Genomic DNA, 24785 nt, shown 5'->3' with positions numbered 1-24785 from the left:
AGTGGTGAGAAACTAACACTTAGGCAAGAAAATCTAAATGCACATCTATGGAAGAGGTTGTACTTGGCTCAAGAGCAGAAATTGTGTCTGGGACCTAGAAACAATCACAGTGCGCTGTAATTGCCGAAAAAATCAATTCAGTCGTCCTCTGCAACATCACAGGGATAGTATCAAGATCATATAAAGTGTTAGTACTGTGTTATACTGTAGTAAGGCTACACTTTCAATCCTGCATCCAGTTTTGGTCACCAGAATACAAAAGTCTTGAGGCTGCAGAAAGAGTGCAGAGAAGAAGAACATAGTCATGTAGGGGACTGGAGGGTAAAACATACGATGAACAGTTGTAGGATTTGGGTAACAGAGAGAAGGAGCGGAGTGATATGATAGCAGTTTTTCAGTACTTATTATATTTCTCTTGACTCAGGTACAAATACAGGTTGCTAGGAGTCTGAACATGACTGATAGCACATAATCAGTGACAGGATCTGGCCAATGCCATAGTTAGATAGGACAAGCCTGTTTTTCAGCCTCCTGTCAGGAGATGGCAGCATCTGTGACTGAAGAGCCAACAATAAAATTGCGGCCCCTCCAGTTGACCTTAAAGGAGTTAAAACCATCGAGTACTGAATTGCTAGAAAGAATGGGGAAAAAGAAGCACAGAGGAACTTCTCCCGAAACACTCACGGAAGACGAGAGGGGAGAGTGACGCGCAGAGAGACTCTGGCGCCTCTTCCAAGGATCGAAGCAGCAATCTGGTAAACCAACCTCCTCGTTCCTTAGCGTCTTGGAATAATTTATATGTAACCCTTTGTTTCATCCCTTGTAATATAAACTCAGATATCTCCATCTGCAATTGTTTAAATGGAGTATCACTTACAAGTATTTGTAAAGACTAAAACAGAAAATGTATTTTTGGTAATTTGGGTGCTGGAGGTTAAAACGTACAAAGAATGGTTATAGGAATTGGGCATTTCTAGTCTAATGAGAAGGACTAAGGGAGACATGACAACAATGTTCCAATATTTGAGGGGCTCCTATGAAGACAAAGGCGACTATTTATTTTCCAAAGTACCAAAAGGATGTAAACTAACCAAAGAGAGATACAACCTATAACTAAATAGAAAATTCCAAGTAGAATGGTGGTCTTATTTACAGATACAACCAAGGTTTGCACAGGATAGAAAAAAGGAAGATATTACCAAAGATTACACAATGTTAGATAAACCTTTGATACAGACAGAAAAGAGATCGATCAAAGTGTTACATAGATTTTGGTTGGAATATAAGCTAGAGGAGGAACATGTCCCCTGGGTGAAAAAAATTGGTTATTATGTGGAATTGGCTAAGTGGGAAAAACTTTGGATACTTAATCGGAAACTAACATTGGCTACGGCGTATAAAGAAAAATTTTATAAGATGTTCTACAGATGGCATCTCCCCCCAACATGGCTCTCCAAAATGTTTAAAAATCTGGCCCCAAATTGTCGGAAGACACTTTTTATCGTATGTGGTGGATAGGCAATGAGGCCAAAAATACATAGGAAAATGATTCAATCATGGTTAGAACAAATGGTGGGAGACAAAATTCTGTTTAAACCAGAAATTTTTCTCCTAGGTATAATACCGGAAGGGTTTAAGAAAGATACACTTTATCTAATTATATCAGTGACATGCAGTCAGGGGGAGGCAGAGCCTCACCACTGTCATCATGAAAAGAAAGGAAAAAGGCTGAGGTAGTTGCTTCCAGAGTCACAGTGGATGACTCTGCTTAGTGCTTAACTGTTTAAAAAAGCCTCTAAAAAAGTGCCCACTACAGGAGGAGGCGGGAGAACCACGTGCCTCATTTAGTCTGACTTTATGTTCACTCGAGCAGAGTTAAGCAAGGGTTGAAAGCCGAAAAATTCCTTATGTAGATGAGGTACGTGGTTCTCTTGCCTCCTCCTGTAGAGGGAGTTTTTTTTAGAGGCTTTTTTAAACACTTAAGCAGAGTCATCCATTGGGGACTCTGGCGGCCACTAACCCAGCCTGACCTCAGCAGCTCTTGCCTTTTTCCTTTTATATTTTTACATTTTCATGATGGCAGGCAAGAGCAGAGTTGAAATCCTCTGTGATTGTGAAATAGCTGGAAAAGGTATGTGGGTCGGAGGGAGGGGGAGGAATTCAAAATTAATGTAATTTTTTAAGTCATATGTCTGTTTGTGTGTGTGTGTGTGTGTGTGTGTGTGCGTGTGTTTGTTTCTTCACTCAAACAAACTCTCAATTTGAGAGAGAGTTTGTTTGAGAAGAGAGGGAAGGTGGTAGAAGAGGCAGGGAGAGCAGCTGGCCAGCTTTCTTTCTCTGTGTCGGGGCAGCCCGCCAGCAGAGGTGGGTCTTTTACCCACCTCTGCTGCCGGGCTGGCACTTTCTTTCTTTTGCCCAGAGGCGGGCAAAACAAATTAATCCCAAATGAAGATGAAATAATAAGAAAGATTATGGACTGTGGCGAAATGGACAAACTAACTAAAGAAATCCAGGGAAAGGAAGAATCAAGAATTCTACCAGATATGGGATAAATGGCATAGGTGGATGGAGGAAAGAAACAAAAATCAGTGGAAGAATATAACAAAACTCAAAAATAATAGTTCTGAGTAAAATAAGAGGGTTAAGAATGATGAAATCTAAATGAAATACAATACAAGGGGAAATAATATAAGGTGAGCGGTATCGATTGATGATTGCTATTATAAAAAACAGGAAGTTCCCGTTCATACTGTATTGTATAAATGTGGTGTACGTCTAATTTTTGTGTTTGTGTATTTTACATGTTTGTTAATAAAAACATTTTTTTTTAAAAGCGGTTTTTGCCCGACCCGCCGCTATGTCCGACATAGAGTTGGGACACTTCTATGTCAGACGTAGAAAGAAAACGGCTTTTTCCCACCCCGCCTCTATATCAGACATAGTGGTGGGGCGGGCAAAAGCCGCTTTTTTCTTTTGCCGCACTGGCAGCTTTCAAAAAGAGATTTGACGGCCACTTCTGAAATGGTAGAGCAGAGGGATGGACTAGAAGACCTTTAAGGTCCCTTCCCGCTCTATTATTCTGTTATATATTGTATTCATCTTAATTACAGTGATTCTAGCCAATAATTGCTATACTAAGAATTTGTATTGACCCAAGTCATGGTTGAATGCAAATGTGAACCTGGATCTCCGTAATCTTCAATATGTCAAATAAATCATAATTAATCGAAGGTTATTTTAGCATTGTGGAATATTTCCTTTTTACCTTTAATGTATATAGTGTTTTTTTTTACATATAGGAATTGGGCATGTCTAGTCTAATGAGAAGGACTAGCGGAGACATAACAACAGTGTTCCAATATTTGAGGGGCTCCTATGAAGACAAAGACGTCCATTTATTTTCCAAAGTACCAAAAGAAACGATGGATGGAAACTAACCAAAGAGAGATGCAACCTATAACTAAAAAGAAAATTCCAAGTAGAATGGTGCTCTTATTTACAGAAGAAGAAAGGTATTACCAAAGATTACACAATATTAGATAAAGCTTTGATACAGACAGAAAACAGGTTGATCAAAGTGTTATATAGATTTTTCTTGGAACATAAGCTAGAGGAGGAACATGTCAAAGAAATTATGGTCTCCTGGGTGAAAAAATTTGATTATAATGGGGAATTGGCTAAGTGGTAAAAACTTTGGATACTTAATCGGAAACTAACATTGGCTACGTCGTATAAAGAAAAATTTTATAAGATGTTCTACAGATGGCATCTCCCCCCAACACGGCTATATAATGTGAATGTATGTTCACTTTGACTTTGCGGTACTGCATTGTTTTAAATGTAAAAATAATAAAAATATACTCAAAAAAAAATCCTACCAATTACAGCAATCAACCAATGGAATAGCTTGCCTTCAGAAGTTTTGGGTGCTCCATCACTGGAAACTTTCAAAAAGAGATTTGACGGCCACTTCTGAGGGGTGGACTAGAAGACCGTTAAGGTGCCTTCCCACTCTATTATTCTGTCATATACTGTAGTCATCTTAATTACAGCGATTCTAGCCAATAATTGCTATTCTAAGAATTTGTATTGACCCAAGTCAACCAGAGAATTCCATGGTTGCATACCAATGTGAACTTGTGTCTCTGTAATCTTCAATGTGTCAAATAAATCATAATTAATCTAAGGTTATTTTAGCATTGTGGGATATTTCCTTTTTACCTTTAATGTATATGGTATTATTTTTTAATATGTATGTCTTCTGCAACCATTTTATAAGCAATTTCTTTGAATCTTACAGGCAAAGAGGATGCCAATAAGAGAACTCCGGACACCTGAGAATAACAAGCAACGTTAAAAAGGAAAGTTAATCAAGCCAGAAATCAAAACATTTCCATCTCCTACAGAAATCCACAAAATTCTCCTTCTTCCCCAGCAGGTAATCAAGAAGAGATTTCGAACTGGAAAACATAGAGTATGCAGAACACAAGGATACATTACACGTAGTTCTCGACTTATAACAGTTCATTTAGTAACTATTCAAAGTGACAGGGCCACTGAAAAACCTGACTGATGACCATTTTTCACACTTATGACTATTGCAGAAGCCTCATGGTAACGTGATCTATATTTGAATCCTTGGCAGCTAACTCACATTTATGACAGTTGCCATGATTTACGGTCACATGATCCCCTTTTGCAGCTCCACAGATGTGGCTATTGTGGGCAAAGTTCGTATTTCAAATCACAACTGAGTGTGCATGAAATGATCCACATTGGAGAAAAGCAATATTAATGTGGCCAAAGCTTTAGTCAGAACTGCTCCTTGTGGTTGGTTCATGGAAGGGCCCACATAGGGGAGGAGCCCTACATGTGCTCCCAAGGAAGTGGGCTTGGCAACTTGGTGATACATTAGAGAACTCCCACCAGGGAGAATCCTGACTATGAGAAAAGTTTCAGTCTGAACTCCAGCCTGGTAATATATTAAAGGATGGATACAAAAAAGAAATCATATGAATGTTCTGATTGCGGGGAATGTTTCAGCAAGAATTCCAACCTGTTGAGACACCAGAGGACTCACAAAGGAGAAAAACCCTTTGAATGTCCTGAGTGTGGGAAAGGTTTCAGGTACAAGTCCATCCTGTTGAGGCACCAGAGGACTCACACAGGAGAGAAACCCTTTGAATGTCCTGTCTGTGGGAAAGGTTTCAGTTACAAGTCCATCCTGTTGGCACACCAGAGGACTCACACAGGGGAGAAACCCTTTAAATGTCCTGACTGTGGGAAAGGTTTCAGTCAGAATTCCCACCTGGTGATGCACCAGAGGACTCACACAGGGGAGAAACCTTTCGAATGTCCTGATTGTGGGAAAAGTTTCAGTAACAGGTCCGTCCTGTTGATACACCAGAGGACTCACACAGGAGAGAAACCCTTTAAATGTCCTGTTTGTGGGAAAGGTTTTAGTGCTAATTCCAGCGTGGTGACACACCAGAGGACTCACACAGGAGAGAAACCTTTCGAATGTCCTGATTGTGGGAAAAGTTTCAGTAAAAGGTCCGTCCTGTTGATACACCAGAGGACTCACACAGGAGAGAAACCCTTTGAATGTTCTGACTGTGGGAAAGGTTTCAGTCAGAATTCCCACCTGGTGATGCACCAGAGGACTCACACAGGGGAGAAACCTTTTGAATGTCCTGACTGTGGGAAAGGTTTCAATCACAATTACCAACTGGTGGTACACCAGAGTACTCACACGGGAGAGAAACCCTTTAAATGTCCTGTTTGTGGGAAAGGTTTTAGTGCTAATTCCAGCGTGGTGACACACCAGAGGACTCACACAGGAGAGAAACCTTTCGAATGTCCTGATTGTGGGAAAAGTTTCAGTAAAAGGTCCGTCCTGTTGATACACCAGAGGACTCACACAGGAGAGAAACCCTTTGAATGTTCTGACTGTGGGAAAGGTTTCAGTCAGAATTCCCACCTGGTGATGCACCAGAGGACTCACACAGGGGAGAAACCTTTTGAATGTCCTGACTGTGGGAAAGGTTTCAATCACAATTACCAACTGGTGGTACACCAGAGTACTCACACGGGAGAGAAACCCTTTGAATGTCCTGACTGTAGGAAATGTTTCAGTCACAAGTCCATCCTGTTGAGACACCAGAGGACTCACACAGGAGAGAAACCCTTTGAATGTCCTGACTGTGGGAAAGCTTTCAGTCAGAATTCCAGCCTAGTAATACACCAGAGGACTCATACAGGAGAGAAACCCTTTAAATGTCCTATTTGTGGGAAAGGTTTCAGTCAGAATTCCGACCTAGTGTCACACCAGAGGACTCACACAGGAGAGAAACCTTTCGAATGTCCTGATTGTGGGAAAAGTTTCAGTAACAGGTCCGTCCTGTTGATACACCAGAGGACTCACACAGGAGAGAAACCGTACGAGTGTCCTGACTGTGGGAAAGGTTTCAGTCAGAATTCCATCCTGATGAGACACCAGAGGACTCACACAGGAGATAAACCCTTTGAATGTCCTGACTGTGGGAAAGCTTTCAGTCAGAATTCCTTCCTAGTGATACACCAGAGGACTCACACAGGAGAGAAACCCTTTGAATGTCCTGACTGTGGGAAAGGTTTCAGTCAGAATTCCCACCTAGTGCAACACCAGAGGACTCACACAGGAGAGAAACCCTTTGAATGTCCTGTTTGTGGGAAATGTTTCAATCAGAGTTCCAGCCTAGTGCAACACCAGAGGACTCATGCAGAAGAGAAACCCTTTGAATGTCCTGTTTGTGGGAAATGTTTCAATCAGAGTTCCAACCTAGTGCACCACCAGAGCACTCACGCAGAAGAGAAACCCTTTGAATGTTCTGACTGTGGGAAAAGTTTCAGTCGGAATTCCTACCTAGTGACACACCAGAGGATTCACACAGCAGAGAAACCCTTTGAATGTCCTGATTGTGGGAAAGGTTTCAGTTGGAATTCCCAATTAGTGAGACACCAGAGGACTCACGCAGAAGAGAAACCCTTTGAATGTCCTGACTGTGGGAAAAGTTTCAGTCAGAATTCCTACCTAGTGACACACCAGAGGATTCACAAAGGAGAGAAACCCTTTGAATGTCCTGATTGTGGGAGAGGTTTCCGTTGGAATTACCAATTAGTGACACATCAGAGGACTCACACAGGAGAGAAACCCTTTGAATGTCCTGACTGTGGGAAAGATTTCAGTGACAAGTATACCCTGTTGAGTCACCAGAGGACTCACACAGGAGAGAAACCCTTTGAATGTCCTCTTTGTGGGAAAAGTTTCATTCGGAATTCCGACCTAGTGACACACCAGAGGACTCACACAGGAGAGAAACCCTTTAAATGTCCTGTTTGTGGGAAAAGTTTCAGTCGCAATTCCCAGCTGGTGGTACACCAGAGGACTCACACAGGAGAGAAACCCTTTGAATGTCCTGACTGTGGGAAAAGTTTCAGTCGGAATTCCCACCTAGTGACACACCAGTGGACTCACACAGGAGAGAAACTGTAGGAGTGTCCGATTTGTGGAACAAGTTTCAGTTCCAATTTCCACCTGGTGCAACACCAGAGGACTCGCACAGGAGAGAAATCATATCCTTGTCCATATTGTGGGGAATGTTTCATTACAAAATTGTACCTCATGAGTCACGAGAAAACCCATATAGGAGCGAAACCGTATGAGTGTACTGTTTGTGGCAAAGAATTCAGAACTCAGAATTTAGCTTAATGAAACATCAGAGGTCTCACACGGGAGAGAACCCCTTTGAATGTCTTGACTGTGGAAAAGGTTTCATTACAAAATTACAGCTCACAAATCACCAGATGATACACACAGGAGAAAATGCTTTTGAATGTGCTGACTGTGGGAAACGTTTCACCAAGAATTCCAGTCTGGTTAAACACCAGAGGACACACAGAGGAGAAACCGTATCATTGTCCTCTTTGTGGCAAAAGTTTCAGTTAGAATTCTAACATGGTGATACACTGGAGGTCACATGAAAAACATGGAATGCCCTATTTAGGAAAAAGTTTTCATTTCAATTCGAACCTAGTGAAACACCAGAGGTCTCATATGGGAGCGCCTTTCAAATGGCCAGTCTGTGGATAGTACTTTTGGCCGAAATGACTCCTTATCACAGGGTTGTCAAACTAGATTTCATTGAGGGCTGCATCATGGTTCTGTTTGACCTGGGTGGAGGGCTCTGGTGGAAGTGGACAGGGGGGCATAGCTATCTTGACATCACTTCTGTTGGGGGTGCCTGTGGAAGCCCAAGTGCTTTGCCAACAAAAATGGGATTTCGAGCTCCATTTTCAGGTACAGTGGCCTCTTGCAATCCTCTGCCCTTGCAAATGCTGGCAGAGGCACCATGGACCAGTCCGCTGTTTTCACGACAGCCCTGCTGGCTGGATTTAACCACCCTGCGGCCCGCATCTGACCCTGGGCCTTGACTTTGAAACCCCTTCCTCAATGCATACAACTCAATATATATGAGGCAAAAGTTGATGAGTTTGGAGAAGGTTTGAATTTCAGTTCTGAACTCCCGCTGAGAGTGTAGGTGAGAACACTGAATATTGGCCTCATCTGAATACTGGCTTTTCATTTTGCTGAATTACCCTCACCGCTTGCTCTTCCTTATGAAGCCGTTACATGAATGTGCAAATTGTTAAGCTCAACAGTGGCTACTTCAGACTTTGGAGAATCCCACCCTTGGGTCCTCCTAGGCCACTCCCTTCCTCACAGGTCCCAATAGGTCCGTCGTCCCCCTTAGGCTCCCCACATGGTTACATAGCCCCACCACCACCCTCACAAACACAAACAGGATCTCCACTTCTACTGGATCCCTGCAGTCATTAGGCCTGACTCCCACCCTACCAGGCATTACAGCTACCTTAACACTTTGTAGACTGTCTTAAGGAATTGCGGGTGCAATGAAAATGGTGTCTGCCTCTGGGAGATCTCCAAAAGGGCAGGCCATGTATCCCTGGGGTGCCTGATGAGTGGACAAGTACCTCTTGGCCACCATTGTGCTGTAGTTGCCAATAACAGCCAATGTAGTCCTAGGTTGCATCAAGAGAGGAATAATGCAAGACAACAAGAAAATATAGAAATGCTTTACGCAATATCGTACTTAGAATACATAGTTGAGTGCTGGTCACCATGATATAAAAACGTTGAGACACTGGAAAATGTGCACAGAAGAGCAACCAAGGGGGACAAGATAGCTGTTTTCAAGTACTTATGCATCTGACACAAAGAAGAGCAGATTGACTTATCCTCTAGGGCACCAGATGGCAGGATAAGAAGCAATGGGCGGAAGCTAGTTAAAATGAGGCCCAAACTAGAAGATATTTTTTTTTGTCAAAGCAATTAATCAGTGGAATAGTTTGCCTCCCGGTTTTGTGGGTCACTGCAGGTTTTCAAGAGTACACTGGACGACCATTTGAGAGGGATGGTTAAGTGTCCTGTCTTGAAGAGCAGGTTGGACCAGAAGACCTCCGAGGTCTCTTCCAAGCCTATAATTCAATGTTTCCATGAATTTGGAGGCAGTTTAGAAGATAGGTAAAGAGCAGCCACATGAACTTCCTTGTGGATTTTTTTGGGGAAAAAATTATTCAGAAAATTAATATAAATAAAACTCCCAAAAACCCCACAAAGCTTTAAAAGCAAAGCAAAAATAGACACAAGGTTTAAAAAGAATGCAAAAAAATGTGCAAAAACAGATTTACATATACTATCCCCTCCCCTTGAGTATTCATACGTATGTCGGAGCAATATTACTTACCTCCCCTTGTGAAGCAGGCCCAGAATTTATAAAGTTCTACTTCTATTTACAAACAATTTGACTTTCATCAATCTACTACACAGAGAGGCAAAGTGGTTAATAGGTGAATAAACAGCAAAATTAAAATAGCATTAACAATTTAGTTTTGCATTTAATTTGTATAAAGTCCAGAATGGCTTTTTATTTACCATAATCATTGTCTGTTATCTGTCCGGGATGAAATATCTTTGTTTGATTCTTATGAATAAAACTTTTTCTTAATATTTTGGTTGAGAACAATAAAACCAGTATTGTGTTTTATTCCTCAAAATCATAAATCTATGTTGTCGATCCATTTTCACCACAGTCCAGTCCAAATAGTTTTCCAGTTGGATATGGCAACTTCCCTTCAAAGTCCGGTTCATCACACATCGAATCTGTTCACTTCAAATCTGTAGAATCCACATCTCCTTCAGCCTTCTCCAGCCAACCAGCAGTTTCCAAACCATGGCGAGGAATCTTTTAAGAAGAGGCTGTGCTCCCTATGGAAGCTTCTTGGGAAGAGCTCAGGCTCACTAAGGGATTCATTTCTGTGCGCTCATAATCCCAAACGCTTCCATCAGTTTTTCAGGCCATTTCCAGGCTCTTTTTGGAGCCATTTTTGTGCTGTTTTTGTTTATTTTGGGGTTGTTTTTAGGCAGTTCCTGGGGTGTATTTTGGCCCATTTTTCAGGCCATTTACTGGCTGGTTTGGGGCCATTTTGGGGGCTGCTTTTGGGGGAATATTTGGACAATTTCTGGGCCATTTACCAGCCCATTTTGGGCCATTTTCAGACTGTTGTCAGATTGTATTTTGGGCGATATTTGGGGCTGTTTTTCAGGGTATGTCCAGGGTGGTTTTTGGCCCATTTTTGGGCTGTTCACAGCCATTTTGTGTGCTGTATTTTGGGATGTTTGGCCATTTTCTGGGCCATTTCCAGGTTGTTTTCTAGGGTGGGTTTTGGCTCTTTTTCGGCCTGTTTCTGGGATGGTTTTGGGGCTGTTTTTGGCCATTTTTAGACATTTTCAGGGCTGTTTTTTGGACCATTTTTTTGCCATTTCCAGGCCATTTCCAAGCTGTTTCTGAGTGGGTTTTGGGGGGCATTTTTAACTGTTTTTCAGGCCCCAAAAATGTGGGGGGGGGACCAGCCAATGGTGGGATTAGCCGGTTCACTGAACCGGGCAGAATTTTAACAACTGGCTTGCCCCAACTGATCCGAACTGGCTGAATCCCACCTCTGCCCATAGGCCACCCTGGACTCAATGGGATCTGATGATCTCACCTAGGCACTGGTCACTGCCGTGCCAGAAGTGGGCTGCCCTGCTGAGGGGGCATCCATTGGTGTCTACTATTAAAAAGTCTTGTTGCCTCACCATGGTTTTGGCCAGTGCTTCTGCCAAACTCTGTCAAGGAGGGGCCTGGTCCCAGGTCCCCTCACCACTTGGGTCTCCTGAGATCTGCCATGACCATCATCTAGCCGGAGTTTCAGGCGGGCCAAGCAGAATTGGGTGGGTGGACCCACTGGCTTGACTGAACTTCAACAGGGGCCTCGGTGTGGCTGCTGCCTCCCACCCTTCAATTCCCCATGCTGCCAGGACCAACGTTGCAAAAATAGCCTCACCAAATCACTCCAAAAGCAGTATCATTGTTTGACTGCCAGTCTCGGTGGAAAAACTCCCCCCCTCCCCCCCATCATCATCACCTTCAGACAGGCTCCTCTCCCGCCACTGCGTTAAATAGCTGCCAGACAGATTTGATGTCAGTAGCAGGGTCCCAAACCACCAGCTGCCAATGAACTCCACCACCATTCTCCGGTGGGTCCCATCTCTTGTCCTGCATCCTGGACTGATGCCATGTGGGCCAGCTATACATGCCTGAGGGCTTCACACTCCTTGGGGCATATATCTATCTGGGAAGCCCCATCGTCCTGCGCTGGATGGACTGCCAGTAGGAACAGGTCCACTGCCACTCCGGCAATGGCCTCTATCACTGTTCCCTCAGCATTTCCCATGATACTCCCCTGCCTTTTTATACCATGCAGGGAACAGGTAGGCAAACAGCTTGAGAAAAGGGGGGGGAGGAGGGAACACTGACTTACAGTCACGTTCCAAGCCTCCCGCACCAGAAAACAGCAAGTGACACAGTTCTTGGCATGAGATGTGTTTTAATGCTGGCTTGTAAACTCAACACAAAGTAACTGCAAAGTTATCGGTAGTTGCTGCTGCTTCACATCTGGTTTTAACAGCCCTGTATGCCTAAGTTGACCAGATTTTCAGATTGGTAAAGAGGGACACCATTGACCGGGGGGGGGGGGGGGGCCTTGATTAAAAATTTTATATTTTGTCAAACATGACCCCATCAAAATTTTGATCACGTGACCATGAGGATGCTGCAACGGTAGCTAAATGTGAAAATGGTCGCTAAGTGTGAAAATGGTCATCGGACACTTTTTTCAATGCCATTGTAACTTTGGTCACTAAATGAACTGTTTGAAAGTTAAGGCTAGCTTGCATTATAATGCCTTATTCTAGCTTACATTTTCAAGAGAGAGAAGCTAAACTCCTTGTTAGATTTGAAATAGAAATGAGTAGAGTAGAGTAAAATAGAATAGAATAGTTTATTAACCAAGTGTGATTGAACACACAAGGAATTTGTCTTTGGTGAATATGCTCTCAGTGTACATAAAGAAAAATAAAATAGTAAGATAGTGGGATCCTTGCTGCACCAAGCCTTCACTAATCCTCTCACTTTCATCAAAAACAGTAAAAATCAGTCATGCTTTTTTATTTCTATTTATTATTTTGCTATGGCCACATATGAATATATATATGCACATTCCAAACAGATTTTCTTACTAAACAGCCACCATTCTCATCCACTAAATGCCTCACCAACCTTTTCTGTATTCTTTCGTTTCCATCCATCCATTTTATTTATTTAACACAGAGTAGATTAGGCTGTCAGCCTTAGTCATTCTTCTAACATGACAACAATTCTTACCAACAAGGACGGTATTGGCACATTTTAGCTAATGCAACCTAAACATAACCAAAGCCTATTTCACTTTAAGTATGCTAACTTTATTCTATAGAAGCTGCAATCTCTAATCTAAAGACCACTTTTCATGCCAAAATGCTGTTAACTACAATTTACTAACTGAACTGCTGATAATATTTATTCCCTTTTGAAAAGGGATCCAAATGGTTACCTCTGATCTTCTACTCCCCTCCCTAATAGAGGTCCAGTTCACCTTTTTAAAATCTTCACATAAGGAGCCTTTCTAAAATTTTGCAAGTAAATTTTGCAAGAATCTTGCCAGGGAAATATGGTCCTGTTTTCTTTTTATGTTAGCTCTTGAGCCTCACACTTTCTTCACCAGCCCAACCACACATCTTGGAAATAACCTACTCCCAAATCTCATTCAATTATACCATTAAGATGAAGAACAAAATGGTTTAGTTTTTTAAGGCTCAAATGCAGGCAGTAGTTGTGGCTGGGTGGGCTTTTGCACCGCTTCATGTTTACACCGGTTGCGCCTGTATTGGACCTGTGAGACCCTCCTGCGCATAGTCACTCCTGCCTTGATAGCCTCTCAGTTAGATTGCTGCAATGTGCTCTGCATGAGGCTATGCTTGAAGATTATTCAGAAGCTACAGCCAGTGCAGAATGCAGCGGCGCAGAGTTCTGGGGGCGCCCTAGGGTGGCACATTTAAGATTGCTGTTACATTAGTGCATGTGTGCCAGTTTGCTTCTGGGTCCAATTCAAGGTATTACAATTAAGACCCTATAATGGCATACATCCAAGGTGTCTGTGGAATTATAAGAGCCAAGGTGGCGCAGTGGTTAAATGCAGCACTGCAGGCTACTGCTAGATCAGCAGTTCAGCGGTTCAAATCTCACCGGCTCAGGGTTGACTCAGCCTTCCATCCTTCCGAGGTGGGTAAAATGAGGACCCAGATTGTTGGGGGCAATATGCTGACTCTCTGTAAACCGCTTAGAGAGGCCTGAAAGCCCTATGAAGCGGTATATAAGTCTACTGCTATTGCTATTGCTATTGCTATTGCTATTGCTAATGGACCTAGCTTGCCCCACTAGTTCCAGTGGAAGGGGCCATTGGCAGATGCCATCTGCTAAGGAATTCTGATGGGTGGAATCAAGAAGAGCCTTTTCCACTGTGATCCAGAGGTGCAACTACTCCCACCCTTCTGGCTCCCTGCTGGAGGATGGGGTTAGAAGATCTTCGCGCCCTGCGGAGTTTATCGCACACAGGACGGGCGGGGCGCGACTTGGGAGACACAGGGAAAGGCGCCCGCTCGCTAGCCAGCCCACCCTTGGGCTCCGGGGGCAGCACCTTCCCAGCGCCGCCGCTGCCGCGCTCGTTCCTTCGCGCCCTGCGGAGTTTCCCTGTGTCTCCCAGGTCGCGCCTGTCCTGTGTGCGAGAAACTCCGAAGGGCGCGAAGGAACTCTCCTCCCCAGCAGCTTCTGGGTGCTGAGAATGGCGGAGAAGCTTTGGACCAGGGGTGGGTTCCGGCAGTCACAGCTCCTCTGTGCTCTCTTCTTTTTGGAAATTGATTGGCAGCCGTGGCTACAGAAAGCAGCTAGATGGGGAGGGGGTGTCTACCTGCTTTGTGCGATGTGTGTGTTGGGGGGGGGCATGGATCGTTCGGCGCTGAGAGAGAAGCAGCTGCGGCAGCGGGAAAGCGAGGCTCCTTTGCCAGCCTTCCAGCTGAGAAAACAGAAATATTCGCCGGTTCTGTGGGCGTGGCTAGGAGGGGGGGAATACGACTGAGTGCGCGTGAGTGCCCCCATCTAGCCACGCCCACAGACCCTTTAGATTTAAAAAAATTGAAATCCACCCTGGGACTGTTTCAGAAGAGGAAGTTCCTCTGGGCTTCTCGCCTGCTCCCATCCTTTCTAGCCATGCAGTTCTCGATGGTTTTATAGCAATATAGCAATAGCAGTAGACTTATATACCGCTTCATAGGGCTTTCAGGCCTCTCTAAGCGGTTTACAGAGAGTCAGCATATTTCCCCCAACAATCTGGGTCCTCATTTTACCCACCTCGGAAGGATGGAAGGCTGAGTCAACCCTGAGCCGGTGAGATTTGAACCGCTGACCTGCTGATCTAGCAGTAGCCTGCAGTGCTGCATTTAACCACTGCGCCACCTTGGCTCTTATCTCCTTTAAACTCAGCCTCAGACGACGCAATTGTACTGTTGGCTTTCCAGTTACAAATGCTGCCATCTCTTGATAGGAGGCCGAAAAACAGGGTTGAGTCTTGCTGTGTGGGGCTTTGGGCAATTCCTATTATGGCTTAAAGACTTTGTCCTTGTTTGGATCTGAATGAGGAGGGCTAATCCCATCACCCTGGAGCTGAAGGTCGTTTGTGTTGCAGATGAGATGTCTTTTGTCTTTCTGGGGCTATTAACAAAGGTGGGGGCTGCTTTCCAAGAGCATGTTTCTCCTTTTCTCATCCAGGGAGGTATAATATTCTGTCTTTTTAATATTTCCTACATTTCATTTTTCTAGGAGAGGGTGGGTGATATCTTTCTACACCCCCTTTGCATCAACAGAATTACATGTTCCCCAAGTTTAAAATGGAATTAGGCACAGGAGACATGGGACACCACAACAAAGCTCTACATCACAATGCCAACCTAACTGAGGGCATTTCATGTAAGCTTCTTTCCTAACTGCTACCAGCATTTGCAATAATTTTTTCAAAAACAGATTCAAAAGGGAACTTGAAAATCAAGGGGAAGGCATAAGGTACAGTGTTTTCTTCGTGCTTGATTGGCAGCAACATATTTACCTGTTTGGTGCTTAGGGAAGTTTCAATCAGCTGTTACTTATTTTCATCTCTGTACCTGTTGGCACCTCTATTTGGTTGCTAATTGACACTGCACTGAAGCTCCCTACTGTTTGGAATCTCACAAAGACAAGCCTTGGGAGAAGCACACAGTCCTCAGGATTTCTGTTTATACCTTGGTGGTAAAAGTTTGGAACTCTACTCCTGCAAAACGTGGGTTTTGAAAAGCATCTTTGGGACAGCAGCTTGAGTGCTAGAATATCCAGTTTGTTCAAACATGACTTAGATGAAGAGATTGGAAGAGAACTCATCATCAAATTTGCAGGTGACATTCAGTTGCAGGGAACAGCCAATGCTTCAAACCAGTGATGGCGAACCTATAGCACATGTGCAAATGCGGAACCATGTCGGCTGGCACATGCAGCATCGCCCATTCCTCTTCTGGATTTCTGGCACACGTGCACTTGTGACAATCAGCTTTTCTTAACGTGTGTGGCAGTTCCGGAAACTGGAAGTGCTGGTCTTCTGGTTTCTATTGTGGCATGTGAAATGGTCAGCTGATTGTTGTGCACGCATGCACGCCAGTAACCGGAAGAAAAGCTGGCTGGTGCACATGGGTGTGTCAGAAACGGGATGTTCATTTCCCAGTGCTTGTATGCCCACTTGGCACCTTCTGTTCCGGGTCACGTCTCTGAAAAGGTCTGCCCTCACTGCTTTAGAGGATAAGCCCAAGATACAGAAGGATCTTGACACATGTGAGCCCTGGGCCCTTTCCAGTAAAATGCAATTCAGTGGTGAGAAACTTACACTTAGGCAAGAAAATCTAAATGCACATCTATAGAAGAGGTTGTACTTGGCTCAAGAGCAGAAATTGTGTCAGGGACCTAGAAACAATCGCAGTGCGCTGTAATTGCCGAAAAAGTCAATTCAGTCCTGCTCTGCAGCATCACAGGGATGGTATCAAGATCATATAAAGTGTTAGTATTGTGTTATACTGTAGTAAGGCTACACTTTGAATCCTGCATCCAGTTTTGGTCACCAGAATACAAAAGTGTTTAGGCTGCAAAAAGAGTGCAGAGAAGAAGAACAAAGTCATGTAGGGAACAGGAGGGTAAAACATACGATGAACAGTTGTAGGAATTGGGTAACAGAGAGAAGGACCTGAGTGATAGCAGTTTTTCAGTACATATTTCTCGTCACTCAGCTGCAAATATAGGTTGCTAGGAGTCTGAACATGACTGATAGCACATAATCAGTGAGAGGATCTGGCCAATGGCATTGTTAGATAGGACAAGCCTGTTTTTCAGCCTCCTGTCAGGAGATGGCAGCATCTGTGACTGAAGAGCCAACAGTGAAATTGCGGCCTCTCCAGTTGACCTTAAAGGAGTTAAAACCATCGAGTACTGAATTGCTAGAAAGGATGGGGAAAAAGGAGCACCGAGGAACTTCTTCCGAAACACGGAAGACGAGAGGGGAGAGTGACATGCAGAGAGGCTCTGGCGCCTCTTCCAAGGATCGAAGCAGCAATCTGGTAAACCAACCTCCTCTTTCCTTAACGTCTTGGAATAATTTATACGTAATTCTTGGTTTCATCCCTTGTAATATAAACTCAGATATCTCCATCTGCAATTGTTTAAATGGAGTATCACTTACAAGTATTTGTAAAGTCTAAAACAGAAAATGTATTTTGGGTAATTAGGGTGCTGGAGGTTAAAACCTACATTGGGCATTTCTAGTCTAATGAGAAGGACTAGCGGAGACATAACAACAGTGTTCCAATATTTAAGGGGCTCCTATGAAGACAAAGACGTCCATTTATTTTCCAAAGTACCAAAAGAATCGATGGATGGAAACTAACCAAAGAAAGAAGCAACCTATAACTAAAAAGAAAAGGCTTTTTTAAACACTTAAGCAGAGTCATCCATTGGGGACTCTGGCAGCAGCTAACCCAGCCTGAGCTCAGCAGCACTTGCCTTTTTCCTTTTGTATTTTTACATTTTCATGATGGCAGGCAAGAGCAGAGTTGAAATCCTTGGTGATTGTGAAATAGTTGGAAAAGGTATGTGGGTCGGAGGGAGGGGGAGGAATTCAAAATTAATGTAATTTTTAAAGTAATATGTGTGTTTTTGTGTGTGTTTGTGTGTGTGTTTGTGTGTGTGTGTGTGTGCGTGTGTTTGTTTCTTCACTCAAACAAACTCTCAATTTGAGAGAGAGTTTGTTTGAGAAGAGAGAGAAGGGGGTAGGAGAGGCAGGGAGGGCAGCTGGCCAGCTTTCTTTCTCTGTGTCGGGGCAGCCCGCCAGCAGAAGCGGGTCTTTTACCCGTCTCTGCTGCCGGGCTGGCACTTTCTTTTGCTCAGAGGCTGGGCAAAACAAATTAATCCCAAATGAAGATGAAATAATACGAAAGATTATGGACTGTGGCGAAATGGATAAACTAACTAAAGAAATCCAGGGAAGGGAAGAATCAGAATTCTACCAGATATGGGATAAATGATATAGGTGGATGGAGGAAAGAAACAAAAATCAATGGAAGAATATAACAAAACTCAAAAATAATAGTTATGAGTAAAATAAGAGGTTTAAGAATGGTGAAATCTAAATGAAATACAATAGAAGGGGAAATAATATAAGGTGAGCGGTATCGATTGATGATTGCTATTATAAAAAACAGGAAGTTCCTGTTCGTGCTGTATTGTATAAATGTGGTGTACGTCTAATTTTTGTGTTTGTGTATTTTACATGTTTGTTAATAAAAACATTTTTTTTAAAAAGCAGCTTTGCCCGCTTCGCCCCTACGTCCGACATAGAGTTGGGACGCCTCTATGTCAGATATAGCGGCGGGGCGGGCAAAAGCCTCTTTCTTTTGCCACACTGGAAGCTTTCAAAAAGAGATTTGACAGCCACTTCTGAAATGGTAGAGCAGAGGGATGGACTAGAAGACCTTTAAGGTCCCGTCCCACTCTATTATTCTGTTATATATTGTATTCATCTTAATTACAGTGATTCTAGACAATAATTGCTGTTCTAAGAATTTGTATTGACCCAAGTCAACCAGAGAATTTCATGGTTGCATACAAATGTGAACTTGGATCTCCGTAATCTTCAATATGTCAAATAAATAATAATTAATCTAAGATTATTTTAGCATTGTGGAATAGTTCCTTTTTACTTTTAATGTATATAGTTTTCTTTTTTACATCTTCTGCAACCATTTTATAAACAATTTCTTTGAATTTACAGGCAAAGAGGATGCCAATAAGAGAACTCCGGACAACTGAGAATAACAAGTAACGTTAAAAAGGAAAGTCAATCAAGCCAGAAATCAAAACATTTCCATCTCCTACAGAAACCCACAAAATTCTCCTTCTTCCCCAGCAGGTAATCGGGAAGAGATTTCGAACTGGAAAAAGTAGAGTATGCAGAACACAAGGATACATTACAGGTAGTCCTCGACTTATAACAGTTCATTTAGTAACTATTCAAAGTGACAGGGCCACTGAAAAACCTGACTGATGACCATTTTTCACACTTATGACTATTGCAGAAGCCTCATGGTAACGTGATCTATATTTGAATCCTTGGCAGCTAACTCACATTTATGACGGTTCTAGGGTCATGTGATCCCCTTTTCCAGGTCCACATATGTGACTATTGTGGGCAAAGTGCGTATTTCAAATCACAACTGAGTGTGCACGAAATTATCCACATTGGAGAAAACCAATATTAATCTGGCCAAAGCTTTAGTCAAAACTGCTCCTTGTGGTTGGTTCATGGAAGGACCCACATAGGGGAGGAGCCCTACATGTGCTCCCAAGGAAGTAGGCTTTGCCACTTGCTGATACATTAGAGAACTCAAACCAGAGTGAATCCTGATTGTAAGAAAAGTTTCAGTCTGAACTCCAGCCTGGTAATATATTTGACGATGCACACAAAAAAGGAATCATATGAATGTTCTGACTGTGGGAAATGTTTCAGTAACAGATCCAAACTGGTGATACACCAGAGGACTCATACAGGAGAGAAACCGTACGAGTGTCCGGTTTGTGGGAAAGGTTTCAGTAATTATTCCAGCCTGTTGAGACACCAGAGGACACACACAGGAGAGAAACCCTTTGAATGTCCTGACTGTGGGAAAGGTTTCAGTCGTTATTCCAGCCTAGTGATACACCAGAGGACTCACACAGGAGAGAAACCCTTTGAATGTCCTGACTGTGGGAAAGGTTTCAGTCGTTATTCCAGCCTAGTGATACACCAGAGGACTCACACAGGAGAGAAACCTTTCGAATGTCCTGACTGTGGGAAAAGTTTCAATCAGAATTCCGACGTAGTGCAACACCAGAGGACTCACACAGGAGAGAAACCCTTTGAATGTCCTGACTGTGGGAAAGGTTTCAGTCAGAATTCCCACCTAGAGGTACACCAGAGGACACACACAGGAGAGAAACCCTTTGAATGTCCTGACTGTGGGAAAGGTTTCAGTCAGAATTCCAGCCTAGTGATACACCAGAGGACTCACACAGGAGAGAAACCCTTTGAATGTCCTGACTGTGGGAAATGTTTCAGGCAGAATTCCAGCCTAGTGAAACACCAGAGGACTCACACAGGAGAGAAACCCTATGAATGTCCTGTCTGTGGGAAAGGTTTCAGTCAGAATGCCAACCTAGTGATACACCAGAGGGCTCACACAGGAGAGAAACCCTTTGAATGTCCTGACTGTGGGAAAAGTTTTAGTCAGAATTCCAACCTAGTGATACACCAGAGGACTCACACAGGAGAGAAACCCTTTGAATGCCCTGACTGTGGGACAGGTTTCAATCAGAATTCCCACCTAGTGAAACACCAGAGGACTCACACAGGAGAGAAACCCTTTGAATGTCCTGTTTGTGGGAAAAGTTTCAGTTGCAATTCCCAGCTGGTGGTACACCAGAGGACTCACACAGGAGAGAAACCCTTTGAATGTCCTGACTGTGGGAAAAGTTTCAGTCGCAATTCCCAGCTGGTGGTACACCAGAGGACTCACACAGGAGAGAAACCCTTTGAATGTCCTGACTGTGGGAAAAGTTTCAGTCGCAATTCCCAGCTGGTGGTACACCAGAGGACTCACACAGGAGAGAAACCCTTTTTATGTCCTGTTTGTGGGAAAAGTTTCAGTTGCAATTCCCAGCTGGTGGTACACCAGAGGTCTCACACAGGAGAGAAACCCTTTGAATGTCCTGTTTGTGGGAAAAGTTTCAGTTGCAATTCCCAGCTGGTGGTACACCAGAGGACTCACACAGGAGAGAAACCCTTTGAATGTCCTGACTGTGGGAAAAGTTTCAGTCGCAATTCCCAGCTGGTGGTACACCAGAGGTCTCACACAGGAGAGAAACCCTTTGAATGTCCTGTTTGTGGGAAAAGTTTCAGTTGCAATTCCCAGCTGGTGGTACACCAGAGGTCTCACACAGGAGAGAAACCCTTTGAATGTCCTGTTTGTGGGAAAAGTTTCAGTTGCAATTCCCAGCTGGTGGTACACCAGAGGACTCACACAGGAGAGAAACCCTTTGAATGTCCTGACTGTGGGAAAAGTTTCAGTTGCAATTCCCAGCTGGTGGTACACCAGAGGTCTCACACAGGAGAGAAACCCTTTGAATGTCCTGTTTGTGGGAAAAGTTTCAGTTGCAATTCCCAGCTGGTGGTACACCAGAGGACTCACACAGGAGAGAAACCCTTTGAATGTCCTGTTTGTGGGAAAAGTTTCAGTTGCAATTCCCAGCTGGTGGTACACCAGAGGTCTCACACAGGAGAGAAACCCTTTGAATGTCCTGTTTGTGGGAAAAGTTTCAGTTGCAATTCCCAGCTGGTGGTACACCAGAGGACTCACACAGGAGAGAAACCCTTTGAATGTCCTGACTGTGGGAAAAGTTTCAGTCGCAATTCCCAGCTGGTGGTACACCAGAGGACTCACACAGGAGAGAAACCGTAGGAGTGTCCGATTTGTGGGACAAGTTTCAGTTCCAATTTCCACCTGGTGCGACACCAGAGGACTCACACAGGAGAGAAATCATATCCTTGTCCATATTGTGGGGAATATTTCATTACAAAATTGTACCTCATGAGTCACGAGAGAACCCTTATAGGAGCGAAACCGAATGAGTGTACTTTTTGTGGCAAAAGTTTCACTCAGAATTTAGCTTAATGAAACATCAGAGGTCTCACACGGGAGAGAACCCCTTTGAATGTCTTGACTGTGGAAAAGGTTTCATTACAAAATTACAGCTCACAAATCACCAGATGATACACACAGAAGAGAATGCTTTTGAATGTGCTGACTGTGAGAAACGTTTCACCAAGAATTCCAGTTTGGTTAAACACCAGAGGACACGTAGGAGAAACCGTATCAGTGTCCTCTTTGTGGCAAAAGTTTCAGTCAGAATTCCAACATGGTGATACACCGGAGGTCACATGAAAAACACGGAAAAAGTTTTCATTTCAATTCGAACCTAGTGAAACACCAGAGGACTCACATGGGAGGGGCTTTCAAATGGCCAGTCTGTGGATAATACTTTTGGCCAAAATGACTCCTTATCGCAGGGTTGTCAAACTAGATTTCATTGAGGGCTGCATCATGGTTCTGTTTGACCTGGGTGGAGGGCTGTGGTGGAAGTGGACAGGAGGGCATAGCTATCTTGACGTCACTTGTGTTGGCCCCTGTGGAAGCCCGAGTGGAACTACTGGAAGCTTCTTGGGAGGAGCTCAAGCTCACAAAGGGATTCATTTCTGTGTGCTCATAATCCCAAACGCTTCCATTAGTTTTTCACACATTTTTGTGCTGTTTTTGTTTGTTTTGTGGTTGTTTTTAGGCAGTTCCTGGGGTATATTTTACAGGCCATTTATGGGCTGTTTTGGGGCCTTTCTTTTGGCTGTTTTTGGCCATTTTTCAGGCCCTTTTGGGGCATTTTCTGGCCTGTTATGGATTGTTTTTGGCCCAGTTTTGGGGTTGTTCTTAGGCAGTTTCTAGAGTGTTTTGGGGCCATTTTCAGGCCATTTACTGGCTGGTTTGGGGCCATTTGGGGGGCTGCTTTGGGGAAAATATTTGGACAATTTCTGGGCCATTTACCAGCCCATTTTTGGGCCATTTTCAGACTGTTGTCAGATTGTATTTTGGGCAATATTTGGGGCTGTTTTTCAGGGTGTTTCCAGGGTGGTTTTTGGCCAATTTTGGGGCTGTTCATAGCCATTTTGTGTGCTGTATTTTGGGATGTTTGGCTGTTTTCTGGCCATTTCCAGGCTGTTTTCTGGGGTGGGTTTTGGCTCTTTTTCGGCCTGTTTCTGGGACGTTTTGGGGGCCGTTTTGGGCCATTTTTAGACATTTTCAGGGCTGGTTTTTGGACCATTTTTTTGCCACTTCCAGGCCATTTTCAAGCTGTTTCTGAAAGGGTTTTGTGGGGCATTTTTAGCTGTTTTTCAGGCCCCAAAAATGTGTGGTGGTGGGACCAGCCAATTGTGGGATTAGCCGGTTCACTGAACCGCGGAGAATTTTAACAACTGGCTTGCCGAAACTGATCCGAACTGGCTGAATCCCACCTTTGCCCAGAGGCCACCCTGGAATCAATGGGATCTGATGAGCTCCCCTAGGCACTGGTCACTGCCGTGCCAGAGGTGGGCTGCCCTGCCGAGGGGGCATCCATTGTTTTCTACTATTAAAAAGTCTTGTTGCCTCACCTTGGTTTTGGCCAGAGCTTCTGCCAAACTCTGTCAAGGAGGGGCCTGGTCCCAGGTCCCCTCACCACTTGGGTCTCCTGAGATCTGCCATGACTGTCATCTAGCCGGAGTTTCAGGCTGGCCAGGCAGAACTGGGTGGGTGGACCCGCTGGCTTGACTGAACTGCAACAGGGCCCTCAGTGTGGCTGTTGCCTCCGCCCTTCAACTCCCCACGCTGCCAGGACCAACGTCTCAAACATGGCCTCACCAAACCGCTCCCAAAGCAGCACCATTGTTTGACTGCCAGGCTCGGTGGAAAAACTCCATCCCCCATCATCATAACCTTCAGACAGGCAACTCTCCCGCCACCACGTCAAATAGCTGCCAGACAGAATCGATGTCACTAGCAGGGTCCCAAACCACCAGCTGCCAATGAACTCCACCACTATTCTCCGGTGGGTCCCATGTCTTGTCCTGCATCCTGGACTGATGTAATGTGGGCCAGCTGTACATGTCCAAGGGCCTCAGACTCCTTGGGGCATATATCTAACTGGAAAGCCCCATCGTCCTGCGCTGGAAAGACTGCCACTAGGGACAGGTCCCCCCCCCACTTGGATCCAGTCTCCAACCTCCCCTTTGTGGGGAAGGTTGTTGAGAAGGTGGTGGCCTTCCAGCTTCAGCGTACCTTGGAGGAAGCTAACTATCTTGACCCCTTCCAGTCCGGCTTCAGGCCTGGTTACAGCACAGAAACCGCTTTGGTCGCATTGACCGATGATCTCTGGAGAGCCAGAGATGGAGGCCACGCGTCCATCCTGGTTCTCCTTGACCTCTCAGCGGCTTTCGATACCATCGACCATGGTATCCTTCTGCGACAACTGCGGGAGGTGGGGGTGGGCGGCACTGTTTTGCAGTGGTTCTCCTCCTACCTCTCGGACAGGTCGCAGTCGGTGTTGGTGGGGGGGCAGAGATCGTCCCCGAGGCCCCTAACTTATGGGGTGCCGCAGGGTTCGGTCTTATCCCCCCTGCTATGTAACATATACATGAAACCACTGGGCGAGATCATTCGGAGGCACGGGATAAAATACCATCAATACGCGGACGATACACAGTTGTATCTGTCCGCCCCGTGCCAACTCAATGAAGCGGTGGACGTGATGAACCGTGGTCTTGAGGCTGTTAAAGACTGGATGAGAGCTAGCAAACTGGTACTCAACCCGGACAAGACCGAGTGGCTGTTGTGTTTTCCTCCCAATAATTTGGCCGATGTTCCATCACTCAGGCTGGGGGGTCAAAATTTATACCCCTCAGACAGGGTCCGCAACTTGGGAGTCCTCCTGGACCCACAGCTGAGTTTCGACCATCACTTGTCAGCTGTGACCAGGGGGGCATTTGCCCAGGTTCGCCTGGTGCGCCATTTGCGGCCCTACCTGAACCGGGAGGCCCTCACAACAGTCACTCGAGCCCTTGTGATC

The 24785-nt window shown here is 44.5% G+C and overlaps 2 protein-coding genes across 2 annotated transcripts; both read left to right on the top strand.

The window, feature by feature from the left end:
* The first annotated feature begins 679 nt into the window (after positions 1 to 679).
* On the top strand, positions 680 to 10090 carry LOC148047529 (uncharacterized). The gene is made up of 3 exons (XM_087708364.1): positions 680 to 755; positions 3300 to 3512; positions 4301 to 10090. The coding sequence occupies exon 3, from the start codon at positions 4991 to 4993 to the stop codon at positions 7532 to 7534; it is 2544 nt and encodes an 847-aa protein (XP_087564490.1). The 5' UTR covers positions 680 to 755; positions 3300 to 3512; positions 4301 to 4990; the 3' UTR covers positions 7535 to 10090.
* Positions 10091 to 18876: 8786 nt separating this feature from the next.
* Positions 18877 to 22058, top strand: LOC148047528 (uncharacterized). The gene has a single exon (XM_087708365.1). The coding sequence runs from the start codon at positions 19556 to 19558 to the stop codon at positions 21593 to 21595; it is 2040 nt and encodes a 679-aa protein (XP_087564491.1). The 5' UTR covers positions 18877 to 19555; the 3' UTR covers positions 21596 to 22058.
* The last annotated feature ends 2727 nt before the right edge of the window (positions 22059 to 24785 follow it).

The sequence above is a fragment of the Thamnophis sirtalis genome, unplaced genomic scaffold, assembly GCF_051295495.1.
Source record: "Thamnophis sirtalis isolate CommonGarterSnake01/CBP01778 unplaced genomic scaffold, rThaSir2_p1.2 scaffold_3, whole genome shotgun sequence".
In the NCBI taxonomy this organism is placed as follows: Eukaryota; Metazoa; Chordata; class Lepidosauria; order Squamata; family Natricidae; genus Thamnophis; species Thamnophis sirtalis.
The sequence above is the reverse complement of the archived record's forward strand: the minus strand, read 5'-3'. Positions and strand labels throughout refer to the sequence as shown.